Source organism: Xiphias gladius, chromosome 15, assembly GCF_016859285.1.
Source record: "Xiphias gladius isolate SHS-SW01 ecotype Sanya breed wild chromosome 15, ASM1685928v1, whole genome shotgun sequence".
In the NCBI taxonomy this organism is placed as follows: domain Eukaryota; kingdom Metazoa; phylum Chordata; class Actinopteri; order Istiophoriformes; family Xiphiidae; genus Xiphias; species Xiphias gladius.
In genome coordinates, this window is record NC_053414.1 from 9,605,617 (window position 1) to 9,628,540 (window position 22,924).

The window sequence follows — 22,924 nt, forward strand, 5'->3', positions numbered from 1 at the left end:
TGTGTGTGTGTGTGTGTGCGCGCGTGTGTGCGCGTGTGTGTGTGTGTGTGTGTTATTCAGGGCCGCCGGGTCTGCACACTGTTCAGAGTGACCCTTTGGCTTGTTCGTTGACGGCGTGCTGGTGTTGGCAGGCAGGTGTCAAACTCAGAGCAGGTGCTTGCCAATAGTGATAAATAAAAGTGAGAATACTCGAACAGGCTCAGGCAGAATAGGCAGTGTAAGATGTAAGAGTAGAAGAGTCGGTGGACTGGTGGAAGCTGAGATGTCCGGTTTTGGCCAGGGAGAGATGGGAAGAAGACAGACCAGGAAGTTAGATTTCTCAGGATTTTTTTTTTCTCCTCCTATCACTGAGCCTGACATTTGGACATTGGATTTGTAAAATGGTGAATTTGTGTGTGGGAGGGTGGCGGTGTGTGTTCGCTGGGTTGGCGGCTGGTCGTTGTGGTGGCAAGTGGGTGGGTGGGTGTCTAGACACGGACCTTGGCACAAAATGGTGACTCCCCTCAATCACATGCATGCTACTGTACTGCAGCAACTGTTGTTGCTGTGATCGCAGTATCACTTCCTCCTCTTCACTGATCCATCTCCGACACCCACCTAAACTCATCTGGCTCCTGTCGTGTGACCAGCCATGTGAGGTTCAGGAAGAAAATTGCTAAAGTTTTGACATTACACTCTGGCATGTGGCCTCATTGACTGTGGAGAGTTGTGCAAAGTTTAAATGTGAGGTTGTGTCATTTTTATGAGCCGTAAGAAGCTGAAGTCCCCTCATCTCTGCAGGTTACGGGCTTGTCGGCAGCTCTGCTGGTGATACAGGAAATGCACTCGGGGTAGAGAGAACAAAAACTTTATGTTCGTGGGAGAGTGTGCTCAGCCTCCTGGACTTATACTGAACTAGTGTGTGGTGAATTGCCCTCATTTGATAGCACATATGCACACGCAGCTCAGAAAATAGGACCAATCAGAGCCTTGCTCAGGTAGAGCACTGAGATACTTTTAGATTTATAGACTGCTTCTTCTACAACAAACTGGTCTGAGGGTTGTTTGTGATGTAGTGAGTCAGTGATCAATGTAATGTACAGACCGTAGGTATAAAAAGAATTTAATCTTTCAATCAATCAAACAAATTACCCAGTAAGCAATGATATAGTCCTCTGCAGGTTAACATGTAGGAATCTAGGTTAACACGAGGCTACATTTGACAAAAAAAAACTGTGACTCAAGGTCCACTTACTAGCTTTTTTTCAGAGCTTTCAATTCAGCTGTCACAAAGCCAAATTGGAAAAATACTTGGGTTAAATTTAGTTAAATTCAGTTAAATTTGGCAGAGATGCAACCGTTAATCGATTGTTTGATTTACAGAAAAACTAATCAGCAACTCATTGTTTTTCAAGCAAAAATTCCACAACTTTGGTTTTCAAATGTAAGAACTTAATGGTTTTCTTGGTCTTACATTATAATATTTTTGGGGGTTTAGCTGTTGGTATGAAAAAAACAAGACATTTGATAAGGTCACCTTGGGCTCTGATGATGATGATGGACATTCTTTGTCGTTTTCTAATGTGTTATAGACAAAGCGATTAATTGATAACAAAAATAATCATTAGCTGCAACTCTAAAATTTGCTCAACTTAGCCCAGTAAATTCTGCATAACAATTTTGGCTAAATTTGGTTGTATAGTGAGTTTTATTTAAACATCAAAATTACATCTAACAATTTCATTTTGATGACTATATTTCACAGCATGGTAAAGACCTCATTTACAGCCAGATGTCTTTTGACCAGTAGATCTTAATTTTAAATTTATGTATGTCTACATATGTTTTTTTTTTTTCTTAATTTTTACCTATTTTGGAAGAACAGTTGGAGATTAGTAAATGGGAAATTGAAGCCAGAGAATAGAAAATAATCATATATTTATATTAAACTGTCGATCAAACAAATCTTTATCTCAGAATCTTCACTTATGATTTCCAGGTCAGAAGTCTAGGTTGAAAAATGGGCTACATTTGGTTGAAAAGTGATGGGGTTTTTTTTTTTGTTTGTTTTTTTTTGAGAAAAGTGAAGGATGGGCTTTAATTTAGTCCAGTTTGAGAGAATAGTTGATGATCTGTAAACGAGAAATGATATAAATTTTGTGAACAAGTCAAAAGGTCGCTTGTGATGTTCAGTGTTCACATTGAAGCTATAAACAGGAGTTATGTAATGTTGAAATATGGGTCAGACAAATCTTCACCTCATATACCCAGTAAATCACCTTGGTGATGTGCAGGTTGGAGGAAAGCTTTGCACGTAATTAAGAGCAGCTTGTGAGTCCCATTCATTTTAAACTATATATGCCTACATATACAGTAATTAATTTTTTTCCCCTTAACTTTACCAAACTGGAGAGCTATATAGTAAGATTTATAGGCAAGTTTATTTCTACAGCACCTTTCAGCAACAAGGCAGTTCAAAGTGCTTAAACAGGATAAATCAGATAAAACAGAGGAATACAAACCAGGTTAAAAAATACTATAAACAGCGGTTTTTCATTCTTCTGCTATGTGGTGCTCAATATATTTAAAATTGTAAACATAAATATATGTTGCCTGAAATGCTGTTCATGTGTGTTTAATGTCATGATTGATGGTTTCTGTGTTTTGGCTGGAAAGACCAGAAGATGTTTTGGTGTATTATTTTAATGTTTTTGCGCTGCATCTTGTAGTCCCATGTGGGCCAAATGTTTGGCATGAAGCAGAAAGTCAAAATGCTGAAATAGCATTTTTTTAGACTTTGCCAGACAAAAACTTGACCTGAAAATCACTGTGTGACAGGCATAAAACAATAAAAAACAGCTTGTGAGTCCTATTTTATTGGATTTTCTTTCCCTTAATTTTACCTCATTTGAGAGTCACACTGAGATTAGTAAGGATTTGGTTCGGTAAAACAATCTCCACAGAAGGTTAACTAGTCCCTGTTCTCCATTTAAGGACTGCTCGTTCACATTTGCTTATATGTTGAGATTGGAAGTTTGAAGCAGCATTTGGCAAAACAATCTCTCCTTAAGGTCCATTCGTAGCTGGTCTGGAGCTTTCAATTGTATTTCAACTGCCGTTTCCATGGTCAAGAATATATTTTCAATCTCAGTGGTAAGGTTTGTTTGAACATGTTGTAGCACAAGGCACTAATTTGTTGACTTGCACAAGACCTTAAAAATTTCAACCTGTAGTTAAGACCGGCCTCTCAATGAAATATGCACATTTAAATGCGTTGAAGTGGTGGTTATATGTGAACTTGAGGCCTGAAAACTTTCACATTTCAACTCAGTTTAGCCTGGTTTTAACATGGGTGGTTTAGGACCTTCAGAAAACAGTGAAAAACAGTTTGTGATTTGAGTGCTCCTGTTCCTTCATTTGACCTAAAACGAGAGAGAAGTGGGAGATTTGTAAACAAGAAACGGCGAGGATTGTATGAAAAGTGGTGTCTGAAAGAGAACAAGAAGGGTGAAGATGCAGTTCAGTATGAATGGGAGGTGGACAGACACACATGCACAAATCAATCCTCTTGTCTTGGTTAGGAGGAATGTCAGACATCTGGTGTGGACCTGTTCTGGCCTGTAGGGATGAGTGTGTGTGTTTCAGGGGAACAAAACGTCGTCTTCTGTGCATTGTGGGTGTGTTTGAATACTTGTTCTGCAGGTAAAGATTTATCTTCTTTCTTTCTCACCTTAAGCTTGTCTTTTCATTTGTCGTTTTGTACATATGTGCTGTAACAGCAAAAAGAAGTAGTTACAGTCATGTAATTTCCTGCCAAAGAGAGATCAAAGTGTGTTACAGGTCATAATTCTTTTAAGAATGATCTTTTCAGACTTATCATATCAGGTGAGTTGAAGATCAGTTTTACCAGAGGATTTCTGTAATTTCTTCGAAATATAAAATCCACATTTTCCATATTGAGAACAAACTCCTTTTCAACGCAGCAAATGGTTATAAAATTATTGTCTTTTAGAATGAAAGAGATTCTGAAAAGAAGCATTTAATCAAGAAACCAGCTATTGGTGGTGGCTGGTGTGATCATATTTCCACAAAGGCCTTTTTACGGCAGATGTTTTAAGCACAGGTAATACTAAAAACTTTAACGATAAGTCTGTGTCCCAGTAAACCATGACAGTTTAACGTTGAGCCAGCAATACCAGGGCCCTGAAACTGAAGCCGCTAAATGAGAGCTTGCCATTTTGTTATCAACACCGGTGCTCTTCCTAATGTGACACATCAGAATTACTCCAGTGAAGGCGTCTGCAGCCTGAAAGCGATATCTTTGCATCAGGGCAGAAATCACTGAGTTTTTCAGATATTTTTGAAAGACAGGAGCCCAGAATATGGCAACATGGCAATCCATCCTGTAGCTGTTGAGATATTCCAGTCTGTACCAAAGTGATCTAAATCCACGCATTGTTTCCTGTGATCGGTAATAAGGGGGGCATTTCGATATATGGGTAGGACAGACAAGAGATCTCTAAAACGCAGCGACTAGCATTTATAACATTAACTTAACTGAAAGCAGTCAAAGTTTTGTCATAGAGTATTGTTTTTACTGGGCGCTGCAGGTATATCTTTTCTCCACCAAAAGTTGACTAGAGCGAGACTTCTTTTTTTTGTTTTTGCCTTAATGATCAAGCCTGTGATTATCCCTGATCTTTCTTCTTCACGCGCCACTGGCCTCTATAACCTGCCTCCATGCCTGCATAACAACTGTTACAAATGCAATGACTAAAAGGAAAGACTCAACTGCAGCAAGAATGCCAAAAACGATCTAAAAAACAAAAATACTGCTTCATTGTTATTGATTGGATCAAGTGTCATTGTTATTGATTTGGATCAAGGCTGTGGTTGACAGCCTGACTGATCAGTGGTTGATATAGTGCCTTTGTTATCGATTGGATTAGTACGGCTGTCCACAGTTCGGTCCCTGCTAGTCAGTAAGCTCCTTCACATTGAATTTTAAACTCCACAGGTCTTTCCAGCGTGAGTGTTTTTGAAAATGGCAGATGTCAGGATGCTGTGGGATGGGGCTGAAGTTGAAATGAACCAATCACGGCAAATGATGTTACAAATGATGATGTTTTTGGGCTTCAGTATAATTTTTAAGTATATAAATTTTTTTTTAAATACTCCGTATTAGGGATGGATTATTGATTACTGATAGGTAGAGCTGCAACTCATGACAATTTTTCACGTAGATTCATTTATTTATTTCTTTTTTTTTTTTTAGCTCGAACGTAACTCCTTAATTTGCTTAAGTTTTCTTACCTACAGTCCCAAAACCCAAGGGTAATTTAATTTACAAAGATACACAGTAAAACACAGAGAGCTTGAAAAAGCTGATGTTGGGTATTTTTACCCAACATGAAATTACCCAAATGAGTAATCAGTTATCAAAATTGTCATTTCTGTCAGGTACCTAAAAACAATAATAATAATAATAAATTATAAGTGGTTTCAGCTCTACCAATATAAACAGGCTTGTATTTGCCACACACTGATTAATCAGTAACAGTGGTTTACTGGCTGATAACTGCCAAGATGAACTCAACTGACCCAGTTCATGCCACAACCTCTGTGCCTGTTTATATAGCGGACAGTTAGCCAGTGCCTCCCATTAACACTCTTCATTGTATACACCATAGTTTTTTTGTTGTTGTTGTTTTTTTTTCAAATGATGTATCAAATGACAATGTGAAAGGAGTCACTCGTGGAGATGAACCTACAGATAATTATCACCTAAATTTCAAAGTTAGCAACTTGCTGGTGAACACAGTGGAGCGTTTAGCAGCTAAAGAGCGAGAGATTTCCTTCAGGAGAAGGTAGAGACCCAAAACGGAGCTAAAAGAGTGTGAATATTGGACTTGCATTCATCAGGTGGCCAGACACATGACTCCAAATGAATGATAATGTTGCTCCGTATCAGGTGGATGTGTAGATGAGCAACTGTTTGCTATCAAGTTCACCATATCAACTTTTTGTATGTTGACATGGTATGTGGGAGGAGGAGGAAGACAGAAAAAAAAATAATCTCACCATATATTTCAGTATTGTGTTCACAACTTGTTTCCGCTGTCCCCAAGTGGCCAAAAAAATCAGGTATTTTTACTGTAATGTTTTAGTAGCCGTTCACTAAGAAGTAGAACCAGATACAAATTATGTACAGCTTCTTTTAAATTCAGCTGATCCCATTTTTTTAATGTTAATATTGGATTTTATTTGAATGTAAATGTAAACTGCAAACAGTTTGGTGACACCTCTGTACTTCTTATCTCCAAGTGAGGGATACCGTTGCCTTTAGAAATTCCAGATATTTCCGTCTACGAGGCTGATGTGAACAGTGTTTCCGACTCGGTACCTCTTAATTACGGTCTAAACGATACGACGTGAACTTGGCACTAGTCTGAGTGTTTAGAAAGCATTTCAGTAGCAGGGCCTTATCTCTGTGGTTCAGTTTATTCAGGCATGTTTAGGCCTGGGTGATGATTACAAGTGTCTCCATCTGTGGTTTGTGGACTGGTAATCATCCAACACGGAGGAACTTCCTGGTGCTCCTGTTGATGCGAAACTGTCGGCCCGCTGTCATCCTGGCAGTTCAGCGCGGTAATCTTTTTTGGATTGGCTGTGATTCGCTGTCCGTCAGATGAAACGGAGTGGCGAGTGCAGATTCAACTGTAGGGCTCAGCCTGGTTGCTAGGCAACAGAGCGAAGACCTTCTCGGCAGGTCACTAGGCCTGTCTTTCAGTAGTGTATATGAAAGTGTGTGTCTGTGCAGCACAGGTGTGTGTGAGCAATGGAGCAGATTTATGGACAAAAAGCTGTGAAGTGTGACTGCGTTCTTCACTGTGTTTTCTGCTGCTCCACTTCTGTTCCTGTCTCTCTGACACACTGCAAACACACAAGTGAATTCTCCGCCCCCTCACATTGCCTCAAACCCAGCTGTGCCCCCATCCCTTCCTGCCTACACACACACACACACATCTGATCTCTTTCTGTTTGACTTTATTTCTTCTTCACTCTTTCTTCTCCTCTTGTCCTATCTCATTGTCTTCCTTTTTTCTCTTTGCATTTCCCTTTTTGTAAACCACTCTTCTTCTTTTGCATTGTGCAGTTTTCAACCATGCTATAACCCTATTTGCCATCTTCACACCAAGTTAAAATGAAGTCCCTAGTGCTACAACATGTGTGTCGATATTATCGTTATGATGTGGGTCAGTTTGGTAGAAAAGTGGACTGTAATGACGTCTTAATTAAATTTTTAGTTTAAACTGCAAGTCATTGTAAAGTGGAAGTGGTTTAAATCAGCACTGCGCAAGGTTTTTGTGTAAAAATATACCAGTGACATGAGGCGAACCACAAAGTCAAGCTGAAATAGAGCAGAGTGTCCCACCCTGCTCTGCCCCATTTATCTAAATGGAGTTCTGGTGTTGGTCATGTCATGTCTTCGTCTGTAGGAAGGGGCTAATCAAAATTTAAAGGGATGGATTGTACTTTTTTTTTTTTTTCTCCATCTAAATCCAGAGTGAGACAAACCCATGGATGGGTTTCTCACGACTCTGTGCGGATTTTAAAGGAACACTGATCTGATCTTTGCTCAATCTTTGCTTAATCAATTATTTTCTTGATTAATCGTTTGGTGTCTAAAATATTAAAACGTATTGAAAAATGCCAATCACAATTTTCCCAAAACCCCAAGGTGATGTCTCCCTGTTGCTTTTTTTTTTTTGTAAAACCAGCGGTCCAAAATCTAAATGTATTAAATTTCATTTAAATTTACAAGAATATAAGCACCAAGTTTGGTGTTTTTGATGATAAATGACTAACCATGTTAACCAAGTTAACTTACCATGGAAATTACCCAAAAAATATGTACCAATAAATCCAGATTATTCATTTGATTAATTTTTAAGAAAAAAAATGGCGAACATTCTCTGGTTTTAGCTTCTCGAATGTGAATATTTTGCTGGTTTTTCTTAGTCTTCTATGATAGGAAACAAGAATCTCCTTTTTAGGTTTTTAATTGTTGGTTGGACAAAACAAGCCATTTGAGTCTGTCAGCTTAGTCTTTGGGAAATTGTGATGGACATTTTATAGACCAAACTATTATTTAAGAAATCAGTAATGAAAATAATTGTTAGTTACAGCCCCGGCGAGGATCACAGCGATGGATCAGGCTCTCCTGAATTAGATAGGCTTGTCCATCTCTTCTGTCTACATTTTGGCACCTAATGGCATTTTGCGTCTCTTTGCCAGCATTCAAAGGTCAGCTCTTTTCTGACAACCAAAGGTGGCTAGACTGTGAATTCATTTAAGTGTGAAACATCTGAAAACCAAGTTACTGTGGTATCCACAGTAATTTTTTCACCTCACATCTGAAATGGTGAAAGTTATTGGAGTTGTCAACGTGAAACCAAACTCTGTACTTTTTTCATATGTTTATTACGAGATTTGTTTTGTAAAACTTTGCAGCCCACCTGAGCTTTTATCACGCAGTTTACTGTGTGATCACTGATGCTTCAGCTAAGAAATGATTTAACTCAGGGTTCTAAGACCAATAATTTGAATCAACAATTTCAAGAATGCAGCCCTAACCATTAGCTGTTGAACCAGCGATCCATCTTCAGGGGATTTTTAATGTATTTCCCTATTTTATTTAGCAGAATTTGACATGAAAGATGGTCATGAACTGAGCAAAACTAAACTTTATCCCATACGCGCAGAAAAATAAAAGTATACTTCCCCAAAATTCTGACTGTACTATATTAGGCTGAGAGTATACAGGGTATTTATTTCAGTCATTGACTACGCTGAATGATTTTAGCATAAATTGAAGTAGCAAAAGGAGCATACAGTCAAATCAGGTGCAGATTCTGCTGCCATTTGGAGCTGCCAGTGTGGGAAGTTTCCTGTTGCAGCTCTAATGTTATGGGGTGTGATTATGAGATGTCCCATCAGGCTGTGGTTAAATTTAAAAATAATCTAAACTGAAGCAATACAAATAAATATAAATGTCAAAAGCAAGGAAGGAACTGCTGAAATATAAGTAGCCTATTGTGCAGTGACTAATGCCACATAATTGACGTGTTGATTCATCTCTTTGTTGCTCTTGTGCTGCCTTATTTGGTATTGAGAGGTAGCCCGAGTTGATATTTCTTTTTTTTTTTTCTCTCACAGTGTGCTGTTTTGTAGTCCACAAGCGCTGTCATGAGTTTGTCACCTTTTCGTGTCCGGGGGCCGACAAGGGACCAGCCTCCGACGTAAAAAAACAAAACAAAAAACACGCACATACATTTCCAACTTTCTTTATTTAATTCTTTGCTATTTATTTTTAGTCATCAGACATGAAAAAATGCTATTTTGTTTTGTGGGAGTTTGGGATGTACAGTGAAGCAGATCACTCCACTCATGTGTTCAAGTTAAATATTCATTATGCAAATGGTTAGTGATTTGTTTTGAATGATGTTAAAAAATTATTGTTAATATTGTTAATAACATTAGCAAGGTCAGCACTGGCTTCTGGTTTTTGTGTGTGTGTGTGTGTGTGTGTGTGTGTGTGTGTGTGTGTACTTTCATGTAGTTCCTGTATGTGCTGCTCAAAGAATCACATTTTTGTCTTTCTTCGCGTGTGAGGACTGTGAGGTCCCTGTCCTACACCTAATTCTAACCTTAACCTCAAAAGCAAGTCTTAACCTTCCAACAGTCCTTTGAAGTAGTAAAAATGTCCTTACAATGCACAAAATGTCCTCACTATGATGGTTTACACCTGAAATGTGTTCTCACAAAGGTTGCAAAAATTTCCTCCCACAAACACACACACACACACACACACAGATGTAACCTCTTGTCTCCCCCCCCCCCGTTGACCTGTTGGCTCCAAATGACATTGAGACATGTCAGTAAAGAGAAAAATGTGCTGCCTGGCTGCCTCAGGTTAATGAGCCAGTATCTCTCACTCACACACACACACACACACACACACACACACACACACACAGACACACACACAGACCTATTGTGAGTCAGCATGGATTTAGAAGTCACATACACTGATGTTTATTAATCTGATTTTCTTTCTTTGTTTTTGTTATATCACCAAAGTCGTTTAGTTGTTTCCTATTTTTGTACATCCTCCAAACTCACTCAGTCTTTGTTCTATTTTCTGTCTCCCTCTCGCAATATTTAGATTTTTGCTTTCTGTCATAATGGGGGCAGTATGTAAAGGATCAGACAAAATCATAAATTCCCTTCAGCTCCGTTGTATTGGGATAGCATTACAAATCTGAGACAGATACACTAAATGGCCAAAGCATACTTTCAGGTCCCAGGGTCTTTTTTTCTAAGTTTACGCTAAGCCCCTGATGGCGTATTCACATTATAGTGGAAAAACAACTTTTGCACACACCTCCTCGTTATTCTGTGGGTGTGGTGTGTTGCGATGGCTCTGCACGGATGTCTGCAGTGTCCCGAGTGGAGCGGGGTTGCGCTGAAAGTTAAAATTTGTTCAACTTTGACCCGAGCGGCGCTGACCTTCGTGGGTGCACCAAACACTGTTGACCGATGCTTGAAGTGAAAGGTGGAAAGGCCTACTTGTGTTTTCTGAATTTCCAGAACAGTAAAATAACAAACTGGTTTCATATCAAGGCCAGACAAATAGGATAGGCCTATTTGCTTAGCAAAATATCAGCTTGCAGGATGCAGCTTCCAGGTTTGTTAAAAAAATGCTATTTGGGTCTCTGAAATGTTGCAATCTACCGCTAGCAACATTTGCATTGTAGCTAAGGTGGTGCCAATGCAGAATGGTGCAAGACCCGTGCGTTTTTTGCTGTAGTGTGAATACGCCTTTAGTTACAATTAAGGGAAACCATTTTGATGCATAACAAAATATTTTAGACAACAGTGAGGCTCCAAATTTCGGGCAACAGTTGGGGGAAGACCCTTGTTTCAAAATTACAATGCCTTCTTTTCAAAGTCCGGTCCATAAAACAATGGTTTTCAGTGTGATATGGAAGAACTAGGGCTTCACAGAACCCCGACCTCAACCCCATCCAGCACCTTAACACCTTTGAGATGAACTCGAACCTGGACCGTGAGCCAGGCCGTATCACCTAACATTAGTGGCCGACCTCACTAATGTTCTTGTGGCTGAATGGGAGCGAATCCCTGCAGCCAGGTTCCAAAATGCTGTGAAAAACCTGCTCAGATGAGTGGACGTTTTGTAGCATGGCTGACACACTCTGATGTGCACATACTTCATTTGGGTGTCATCATACTTTTGGCAGATAGTTAAGGTTTTGGGGCAAACAAAACCTAAACTATCTGCATGGTTAGATACCACTAGAAGTAAATGTGAACTTTTTAAATACTGCCTAACAGGACAACTGAGAACCTGAACCTGTAGCTTTTAATCTTTTAACAGAGTCGAAGAACCACAGATGCAGGAACTCTACTGAAACCACCTGGATTACTTTGATACTGAATTCAAGTGTCTTCTCTCTCCTCTTTGTGTTTTTGCCTCTGAAGGATCCTCGTAGTAAACACAAGTTTAAGGTCCACAGTTACTCCAGCCCCACCTTCTGTGACCACTGTGGCTCCCTCCTCTACGGGCTGATACACCAGGGCATGAAATGTGACCGTACGTACAGAAACTGTGTGTGCGTGTGCGCATGTGTGTGTGTGTGTGTGGGGGGGGGGGTACACTAATGAACTAATCAACATTTGTGCTTTAGAGGCCATAAGCAGAACTTTGTATGTTTTAAGTCTATTACCCTTACAGACCAAATGAATAGGCTTTTAGAAAAATACAAAAAATAAGTATTGTATTGGGCTCAAAATACGCTGTCTTTGTTGTCAGAACCATTTCTTTGTATAGAATTTGAGTCACTAAGCATGTCAACTGCATAAGGTGCACTGTCACATAGTTGATTTTGTAGTTTTTTTTTTTTTTTTTGCCATATGTATAACAACTTATTCGTTTTCTCTGATTTCTTGGTTCAAGAAAAGTTTTGAAAAATGATCTGCGGCAAAATTATTCTGTCATTTTTCTACAGTGATTCATACCACATCTTTTGGATGTCACACGGGGGCTTTGATAATTGAACCTGTTTGGTTCGGTTAAAACAAACTCTGGTACATTTGTCCAGTTAGGGCGGTTCCTTTGGGGCTGGTGTGAAAGCTTTCAGTAAAACCATGGTGGGGTCCAAACAACCATACCAAGGCTGCTTGAGAAAGGCGGGGCTCGGACCGCTCAGTCAAACCGCCGGTGCGCTTTGTTTGTGGTCTGAAAGCACAAAACAGATCAAGCACAGGATGTCTCGATAGAAGATGGGATTTTTTTTAACATGAACTCAAAAGCTGAACTGTTAATAAATCCATCTGCTGATCGTGAACAATTCAGGAGGTGCTCTAAAAATAGGCCATGATTGGTTTTTATTAATCAGTTAACTTCATACAACGTGCAATAAACAGAAAAAATCTTAAATCAAATCAATATTGTGTGTGACCACCCGTGGCCTTTAAAACAGCACCAGTTCTCCTCGGTATACTTGCACACAGTTTTTCAAGGTACTTGTCAGGTAGGTTGTTCAAAGCATCCTGGAGAACTTGCCACAGTTGTCCTGTGGATTCAGGCTGTCTCAGTGTCTTCTGTCTCTTCATGTAATCCCAGACTGACTCCATAATGTTGAGATCAGGGCTCGGTAGGTGCAGGACCATATGTTGCAGGACTCCTTGTTCTTCTTCTCCCTGAAGATAGTTCTTTGACTCAGGTTGTACGGTTGGGGTTGTTGTCCTGCTTCAGAACAAATTTTGGACCGACCAGACCGAGAAACAAGCATCTAAACATCTAAATTAACTAAACCTTTTGCACAGTACTAAATATATTTATGTAAATCATTTGTTAACCATGGTAAAAATATGCATGAGTGTGGGAATGTTTCCCTGATCAGAAGCGACTTGAAACTGCAGTCTGCTGTCTCATTCTCCATCTCTGGCAGCTGATTAAGTCTGTTTAAAAAGTGTTCGGCATAATGATTCTTCAGTGACCCATCCTGTTATATTGCTGTACAAGAGGCCTCTTTTTCGTCCTGTATCGACCTTCTTAGCAGGGTATCTGCAGGTCTTGAAGAGTCTTAAAAGAGCATTCAATTCAGTTTTTCTCAAAAAAGGCCTTAAAAGGTATTTAAACAGTGTTAAATATCTTGTCTTGACTGTATTATGTTTTTGTATGTGATGGCGGACTATCTGGTGACGTTTTACACCTGTAAACTAAAAGTGGGATTTTTGCAAAAGTGGATTGCATGCATGATGCCGTTCAGTCATTTTGGTGTTGATGTTTCAGTCAGCACCATCAGGCCTGTAGCAAACACTGTCACTGCTGCTAGCTACAGCAGCTAGAAAGCTAAGTATCTCATAATGGGCAAGTGTCAATTTTAGAAAAAAACTTAAATTAATTTAAATTCTTTTTAACTGGTTAATCCATTCATCCATTTTATGCTGTTTATCTGGGTCCAGGTTGCGGTGATTTAAAAGTGTATGGTATTAGGATATACCGCAGTGAGGTAGTGGAAAAATGTGGTAGATTGATTGGCAACATTGACTCATACTTTCATACTTTGGACAGAATGATCACAAAACAGGTAATAAAATGCATTTTAAATGTTATTAAAAAGGCTTTTACAAGTCTAAAATTTAACTTGGAAAACCGTGCAGAAACGCTGCTTAGTCATTATTCATAACAGTCGATTTACAATCTAAAAATACTCATTTATTCCTTATTAATTATTTCTTCATGAGCTCTTTGTGACGCCAGAGAACATAAATATTCACATTAGAAGAATTAAAGTGCTGCATGACCTGTTGTCATTCACAAGAATTTGATTTACCCTCGTGGGTCCTGGTGATGCTGGATGACAATCACCAAAACAATGTCCGTATGACTTCATGTTTACCCCTCTCGGTTTGCCTGTGAAAAGTCGGCGTGAACACAAAACGGACCAGAACTCCGCGGACAAAGTGAACGGAGTTATACCCCTTAAAGTTAATCAGCAGGCCTTTGATATTTGATATGAAACTATCTGATATAAAAACCATTTGACCTTGATGTGCAAATTAATTTGTTAATGAAATGCAAAAACAGGTAGTGATCAAATTCCTCAGCACATATAGAAGTCCTCAGTTTACCTATTTTAATTTCAAACTAGTCACTTTTTAGACAATTACATTAACCCCCTAACATATTGACAAACTTTTATAGCTGTGTAACTTTTATATACCTTTTTTAGTTCTGTTTTTCTTTTCTCCAAATTTTGCAACTTTTCACCTGGCCAAGTGTCAAAACCGTTGGTCAGATGTCTGCCTAAAAATGAATTTTTGTCTGTCAGTCGAATATATAGTTGTTTATATTACAGCATTCAGAATTCGCATATTGCTTGTGAAATGTCGGTTGTGGCATGTGGTTGAGCCTAAAACCTTTTCATGAAGAACACGTTCTCTGAATTTAGATCGCACACATCATTTACAATAATTGACCTGCTCATGAGTCATAGTGACTGGCAGTTAAATGGACATTATCAGATTAATGACAGCTGAAGAGATATTATCAGCTTCTCAAAGCAATAATTGAAGAGTTTTTATATTCTTGCAGTTGTTTTTTTATCTTTTTTGTTGACAGGAAGTGAGTTACATACTGTCTCTAGCCATGACCGGCATTATGTAGTGGGTGTACAGTTTCTCATCGCACACGTGTGCAACATTAAGTGCTTGATGGACTTTGACTTAGCCTTCAGAAAAGCTGCCTGCTACAGTTTGTTATACTTTTATATCTAGTCACCAGTGGTTGTGTCAACAAAACATCTGAAGGCTAACAATAGCTCCTAATGGATAGAATTAGGAGAAACTCTTAAAAACTAGAGTGGCACTCAGTAGAGCGCATACCTCCACTAAGGCCAAATATTGACAAAAATGTCGAAAAATGTCTCGCAATGTTAAAGGAAGCGATAAAGAAAATTCCTGGATTCGCCCCCTTATCTGGATCTACCCCAAAATTTTATGGGTTCTACCATGGCCCATGACCCATCTTTACGTTTGCCTTTTGCGTAATTCTGTTGACAAATACACTAACAGATACGGGTGAAAACACAACTTCCTTGGTTGAGGTAATAAGGGGTGTGTCAGTCCTAACTTTCACAAAAACATTTTAACACTGAAAGTAGATCCTGAGAGTGATTAGTCAGAGAGAAGTTAGAAGTCACTCAGACCTGATCAGTGAGTAATGTGCCTTAACATGTCAGCGTTTTGCAAAAACAGAATAATGAGCTTTTAATCAATATGTTGAAGGCAGTCATTTAATATGCATTCAGTGGGCTCACCAACAATCACAACAATCCAGTAACACTGGAAATGACAGTTTGCGCAACTCTGTGCTACACAGACACCTGTAAAATACTTTTTGCAGCACTACTGGACTCAGCAAAGTTCAGTTAAGTGAACAGCAAATCATCATCAACTGCAATGAATACGTAAACAAAGCTGATTTCATGACCATCGCTGGATTATCCAGTAAAAGTAGTGCTATATGTGGAATTACCGCATTGAAGTATGATGATTTGTTTGTCGGCTGGAAAAAATATCACATGCTGCATGCCTAATGCAGTCAGTTAGGTGGCTGAATGCATAGCTTTCTTTAAATTTCACAAAAATCTAGCTTTTAGCTGTATTAACTGTATTAAATACTTTCAATTATGATGTTTGTCCATGCTTTGTCCATGCTGCTTGTGCTCACTGTCGTCCTGTATCATCAGTTACTCCTTATTGTACTGTTTTTTTTAATGGTATGTGATGAATTTATCTACCTGCCTGCCTGTCTAATCTATCTAAATTTTATTTGTTCCTCATGTTCCTGTTTATTGATGAATATTTTTGATGACTTTGCTTTATATTTGATTTATATTGACTTGCTCGTGCTGCATCAGCTAGTGATATTCTTTCAGTTTGACCGAAAAAGGGTTCATACTATAATGTAAAGTGTAATTTTACATATAGCCCTGGTTTTACATGGAAATCCAGCCATGGCCATGAAGCCAGCTTCATTTATTCAATTCAGTTCAGCTGTTGTACACTGTTGTAACAAATGGAAACCGAAGCGCTCATTTTGGTTTGGTGGATAATGCTGACAGACAGCTGAGCGATTCGAAGTTGATCAGTGCTTCACACTGATTTTTACAGTGCTGTCGTCCACCCCATCATCTCGGGTGTTAATGGTTTGTTTTGACTTGTTGCCGAGCTGACTGGATCTTTATTAACCAATCACCATCAAAATATGCTTTTAAAACTTATTTATCACTGTATTATTCCAAAAGACTGACTCTATGAGACACATTACCTGCAGCACATTACTGACTGTGAGCTGGTCTCAGTGACTTAGGAGTCCTCTGGACTTCCTCCAACTTCTCTCGGTCTTAAAGTTAATACTGACGCACCCCTTTATATATTTTTGTGAAATTAGTTAGAAGCTACTTTTAGCCTCGGGATGTTTTCTGAAACCGTCCTTTGAAGTTCTCATTGTTCCTCTTTTCCTCTCAGCTTTATGAATAGCTCTTAGGAGGACACTCTTAGTTAGGAACGTTTAGTGCCATTTAGGGGGGCTCCTAGTGGTAAGATAAGATCCTTTGTGAATATGGCCCCTGATGTACACAAAAAAGAAAAGGAAATGTGGGGATGGTTGTGTCCCTCCTGAGAAAACTGGAATAGCCAGTATGACACAATTCAGAGATGTAGATAGGTTATTTATTAATCCTTGTGAACAAACGACATATGGCTGGAAGCGCTGTTTCTTACTAATTTTATTTGTATTACCAAATTTGATTTTTGCATCTCCATTGTTTAGTACACACTAGATAGTGGAAATGCACACTTTACAGACATGTTCCTGAACTTGACTTCATGTGGTTAAATAATTAACTTTTTACCTTAAGGTTCCCTGTAAGACATTTTCCAAGTATACATTACTGGTTAGAAATAAGGATAATTTAGTTACGATCTTATGATTTGGCAACAGTTAAATTTCTACTTCTGCCGATTTCTTGCAAAAACAATAATAGTCTCCTCCTTCTGTGAAGCATTGATATTTAGTTTTTGAGGTTTCACATTTGTAGGACGCAAGACCACAGTGGTCTTCTCACCTGTTCTTGAAAAGTCAAGATCCAGTCTATCCTAACTTTGTCCACTGGCTTGGTACTGGAAGTTCCCTAAAAATGGGTTCTTAATACACAAGCAATGGATTTAGATATTCTTCATTTGCTACCAAGATGAGATATGTTCTTCTGCTGGATCTAACACTCGTTTTTTTTTCCTGGGTCATCCCTCTTCCGAGTATATAAAGTTTTAATAGAAAGCGTAGCTGATAGAAGTGTAAAGTTACATGGATGTATGATGTGTTTAGTGCACTGCCTGATGGAGATATAAAATTAATCAGAAGAAATTGTGATATGAAAGGTTATTGCCGTGGAATGGAAAACATACAGACAGCAATAGATTAACTTCTCACCCTCCACCTCTGTAGAACCACAATATCTCCCGCTGATCTGAGAGAGTGGAGGAACACGTGAGGCTTTGTACATCAGAGCAGTCTGACATCTAGTGGATAGACAGAGCCACTATGTTGGATCTTTTTTTTTTCATTGTTGACCACTAAGAAATACTTATCTGTTTTAGATTCATTTGCACTGAGTACAATCTAAAATTGAGTCTAATGTATATATATATTTTTTAATGTACAATGCATGTTCTTTATTAACAAATACATGGACCATGTGCCTGTTAGGACCGGTGCAGACTGCAAGATGTTTGCCACGATTTTCCTTCCGTAGATATACAGCACCATGCAAAGGTTTTAGGCATGACCCAAAATATACAGCCAGAGTGTAAGCAGTCTAAAGAGCTATCTTCATATGCACGGTCTTTTACATCATGGAGTCAGTCTGGGATTGCATGAAGAAAGAAAAGACCCTTGAGGCAGCCTGGATCCACTGGAGACCAATGGCAAGTTCTTCCAAGGTGCCCTTGAACAAATACTTTGAAAAACTGTTCACAAGTGTACCAAGAAGAACTGGTGCTGTTTTAAAGGCCAGGGGTGGTCAAAACAAATAGAGGTTTGATATAGGTTTTTTTTTTTTTTTTTTTCTGTTTATGCGCTTTGAATGAAACTATCTGAAAAATAAAAACTACGAATGGCATTATTTTTGAAAGCATTCTCACTTTAGTTTTATTGCCTTTAGTTTTGCACAGGACTGTATTCCTTAGATCTGAGACAAAAACCCTGGAGGTGGCACGAAATCCATACAATGAGTCCTCTAGTGTTTTGTAAGATGTGTCAAATGGTACGTCAGTTTTCAAACAGTTTTTGATTTCATCGTAGCCAAAAGCAAAATGCTCTTATAGTTGCTACACCTTTTGAGAGGTGTCTGAGATGGGAGGAGAGCGGTATCCAATCAGAGCGCATGCGGAAACTCTGAAAAGCATTCTGCAGTTTGTGTGGACACACAAGAGCCAAGAGATGGAGGGTTGGCTCATTGAACTCTGGCCCTCGCCAAGCTCCAGCACCAGCTGGACGTTAAACAAACCAAACAACATTTCAGGCGTGTGACTTCTCACATGTTTTTCAATGACTATCGCGATCATTCACTTCTTTCGCAGATCTCTCCTGGAGAGAAATGTACATATACACATAAAGATGAGTTTACTGGTCTTAGGAAGTACTACTCAGCCTTTATTGTACAGTTGTACAATATCTTCTGTGGCTCGAGAACGACGTCTTTAAAGACTGAATAAGAAATTACCCGTGTCATATCATCAGGGGTTACTGTCCGCTTGGGGAAAAGCCTGTGTTTCAAATTGGGATTGTGAAGTTTGAAAGATGTGGGTGTTTATCAGGCAGGGAGGTTTTAATGAAAAGATGCCACAGTAGTTAGTTGCATTTTGGGAAGTGTAGCATCCACTATTTTTGTGTCTTGAAGTCCAGATATCTCAGCTCCTGCTGCTTCATTTTTGACCAAATCTTTCTAATTTTGTGTCTTGTGAGTCCCCCAAGTTTAAGAAAGCGTAACACTAAAAGTTCTTTTAATCGGGGTAATATAATATGTTGTACAGTTTGTGGGGCTATTTATGGAAAACTTGTGATTTTTGTCTGGACTTGTGCATTTTTGTATGTCTTTGTTTAGACTGTATGATGAACATCCACAAGCGGTGTGTGGCCAATGTCCCGAGCTTGTGTGGGACAGATCACACCGAGAGGAGAGGACGCATTCACATCTCTGCCAAGATCACTGAGGACACTCTCACTGTCATCAGTGAGTGCTCTTTCTGTCTGTCTGTCTCTATGTCTGTTTGTTTACACTCACTTTTTTCTATCTGATACATAAACACACACTAAGCACCTCTCAAAGCTCTCTGTCAGCCTCAAACTAAAACTGGAAAGTCCATTAGTCGATCAATGATCCAACGATTGACCCACATCACCACTGGGACATGCATCCACGTGCCAGCTCTCCCTCTCTCAGACAACTGTGGATTGATTATGGAACAGAAACTAAACTGCTGTTAAATGTTGTCAAATGTAGCCAGAGTTATTTAGGGCAGTTCAGAACGAGACTTCACCTACTGCTGTCCTCTGGAAAGGACAAACCCCAATGTGTGTTATCTTGGGATGTTTTCTTCTCCTTCTTCTTTTTGCCACTTATTTTTGTCCATGTCCTCACCCCCTCAGTCAAAGAGGCTAAGAACCTGGTGCCCATGGACCCAAATGGCCTGTCAGACCCATACGTCAAACTCAAACTGATCCCAGATCCCAAGAGTGAGAGCAAGCAGAAGACCAAGACCATCAAATGTTGCCTCAACCCCACCTGGAATGAGAAGTTCACTTTGTGAGTCATTTCTCCTTCTGTACCATATCTTGGATGAGTTTTGAGGCTTCACACACCTGATCAACTTATTTTTGTCACTGTTTGAAGATAACTTGTTTGGTTTAAAGCTACTCTCTTGGCCTCGTTGTCAGTCACATAAGCACAAAGCGAACTGGAGCTCATGCAAGTGACCCTGTCCTCATTCTTTTCCCTGTTTTTCATTGTTGTTATTCAAGCTATTCCAGGTCACTGTGACTGATGGGAAAGGCACAGGCATGAAAAAATGTCAAATGCTGAGGTGTTTGGCAGTTTAAATAGAGAGCGATGTGAGGGATGAGGCTTTGAAATCAAATTATGATCTTGGTTTTCATTTTTACCTATTTTAAGAATGTCCTTTATCTGCTCTTTCATCTGACCCCCCCCCCCCCCCCAGCAACCTAAAAGAAAGTGATAAGGACCGCCGTCTCTCAGTGGAGGTCTGGGACTGGGATTTGACCAGCAGGAACGACTTCATGGGATCCCTCTCCTTTGGAATCTCAGAGCTACAGAAACAAGGGATAGACGGATGGTAAGATGTCGGGATGAGGAAATTGGAGATGGAGGAGAATTGGCAAAATTACACAGGTGTAGAAAGAAATAACAAAGGCAGAAGAAACGGGCGTGAATATTTAACAGCTTTATTGTCATAGTCTGGTGATAATCCTGGATTTTATCTGATATGGTTCTGTTTTCACTCTGGGGTTTAGGTATAAGATGCTGTCCCAGGAGGAAGGAGAATACTTTAATGTTCCTGTCCAGCCAGATGGAGAGGACGGTAACGAGGAGCTACGACAAAAGTTTGAGGTTAGACACTCAGAAACGGAGACCTAAAATGACATTGGGTTTAATTTGAGCTGTCCTTATTTTTTGGTTGTTTTTTTTTTTTTTTAAATAATTCCCTTATAATCTTGTTCTTTTCCTGCAATTCCTTCTCTCTTTAGAGGGCGAGAGTAGGTCCAGGGAAGCCAACAGACCCTTCTTCCTCCTCCTCAGTGTGCAAATATGACAGCAATGGCAATCAGGACCGTGTCAAGCTCTCAGACTTCAACTTCGTTATGGTTCTGGGCAAAGGCAGCTTCGGCAAGGTGATGCACACGCATGGACGCTTGTGCTTCATGATGGGAAACGTGAACCAACAGCCGGTAGAACATGAAATTCTCCTGAAGTTCATTTATATACTTTTTATTCACTCTCTCAGGTGATGCTGGCTGAGAGGAAGGGTACAGACGAGTTGTACGCCATCAAAATCCTGAAGAAGGATGTGGTGATCCAGGACGATGATGTAGAGTGCACCATGGTGGAGAAGAGAGTCCTCGCTCTGTCTGGGAAACCACCTTTCCTCACTCAACTGCACTCGTGTTTCCAAACCATGGTAGAGCACAACGTCTTGCATTAACAAAGTCGAACACATGCTGATACATGGCAACACACAACTTGCAGCTGCACTGGCTACTGATCAATTTATCCTCATCCTTCATTCTCCTCTCCTTCCTTACCTCTTTATCTTTGTATTCTAGGACCGATTGTATTTTGTCATGGAGTATATAAATGGAGGCGACCTTATGTACCAGATCCAACAGGTCGGCAAGTTCAAGGAGCCTCATGCTGTGTGAGTACACACACACACACACACACACACAGAAGAGTTGAATAATAGGACATTTTATACAGTGGTAACAATATTGTCATATCTGCAAAACACTATCTTATATTTTCGGCTCTGCTGTCGCTCAGAGCTTGTTGTGCTCCTCCTTTTATTCTTCTTACTGGTACTTTAACATCATTTCCATCGTATGGTCTAGGTCTAAGAAGAAGTGTTGAGTGCATTTTCCTTCCCCATAAAACATTTTATCCTGTTTTGTTTACATCCATGTTTACTAGCTTCCATCGTCTTCTTCCCTGCCTTTTGTTGGCGCATTCCTATATTTCTTGGCACATTACTGCCACCTATAGGTCAGTGGAATAGTGTGAGACATTTAGCCCTACATACTCGAGCATGTTCACCGGATGAACAAAATGGGGAGCCGCTCATGAATAAACAGCTCCATAGCTCTACAAGAGGTCCACAACTTCCCAGGTTACCTTTAACTGAACTAATGTTTCCACGCAAAAGCAAAGATTGATGGTTGTAAGTTCTTAAAAGGCTTATTTATACAAGGTGATACAAAAGTAATGTTGTTATTTATATTGAACTTTTTCACAATAACATAAACTGAACTGACATCACATAAAATTTATGAAAACACAAAAATACTGTGCAATTTTGGCATCATAAATGTCATCTTTTGTCTGTATCATCCAACATAACACACACCATACGATGTGTATACTTGTCAATACAGAAACACAGATATGTTTAAAAAGTGTTGTTTGTCTGTGTTTCAGGTTTTATGCTGCAGAGATTGCCATTGGACTCTTTTTCCTTCACTCCAAAGGTATCGTGTATCGGTGAGTCCATTTGTGAATCAGCTTGAGTCTGCAGGTGCAATAAACAATCATTTCGGAAAACAAGTTTGTTTAATACGTGTGTGTGTGTGTGTGTGTGTGTGTGTGTATGTGTATTTGTTTTCAGGGATCTGAAGCTGGACAATGTGATGCTGGACTCTGAAGGCCATATAAAGATTGCAGATTTTGGCATGTGCAAAGAGAACATGTTTGATGGAATTACCACAAAGACTTTTTGCGGAACACCAGACTACATTGCTCCAGAAGTATGTTTGTGTTGTTTGGTGGCTGACTGGTGCTCTGTTTTTTTTTTTTTCAAACATCTTTTCTCTTCTGAATAAGACTTGTTATGAGTTTACCATTGTGTCTTGTAGATCATAGCCTATCAGCCTTATGGGAAGTCTGTGGACTGGTGGGCCTTTGGAGTACTGCTGTATGAAATGCTTGCTGGACAGGTTTGTATGCATAAAGTCTTTACGTTTTTTATTTATTTATTTTTTTAAAGGAAACACTAGTAACAA

General features: G+C 39.4%; 1 protein-coding gene across 2 annotated transcripts in view; it reads left to right on the forward strand.

Annotated features, from left to right (window-relative positions):
• The window catches only part of LOC120799866 (protein kinase C beta type-like), a 36,330-nt gene that overhangs the window by 1,345 nt on the left and 12,061 nt on the right, over positions 1 to 22,924 (forward strand). For both annotated transcript variants that reach the window (XM_040145322.1, XM_040145321.1), the window contains exons 3-14: positions 9,199 to 9,281; positions 11,545 to 11,656; positions 19,239 to 19,367; positions 19,784 to 19,940; positions 20,353 to 20,487; positions 20,666 to 20,762; positions 20,900 to 21,043; positions 21,157 to 21,330; positions 21,476 to 21,567; positions 22,344 to 22,406; positions 22,531 to 22,669; positions 22,778 to 22,858. In XM_040145322.1, the coding sequence (XP_040001256.1) occupies positions 9,199 to 9,281; positions 11,545 to 11,656; positions 19,239 to 19,367; positions 19,784 to 19,940; positions 20,353 to 20,487; positions 20,666 to 20,762; positions 20,900 to 21,043; positions 21,157 to 21,330; positions 21,476 to 21,567; positions 22,344 to 22,406; positions 22,531 to 22,669; positions 22,778 to 22,858 (1,406 nt within the window). The remainder of the gene's footprint in view (positions 1 to 9,198; positions 9,282 to 11,544; positions 11,657 to 19,238; positions 19,368 to 19,783; positions 19,941 to 20,352; positions 20,488 to 20,665; positions 20,763 to 20,899; positions 21,044 to 21,156; positions 21,331 to 21,475; positions 21,568 to 22,343; positions 22,407 to 22,530; positions 22,670 to 22,777; positions 22,859 to 22,924) is intronic.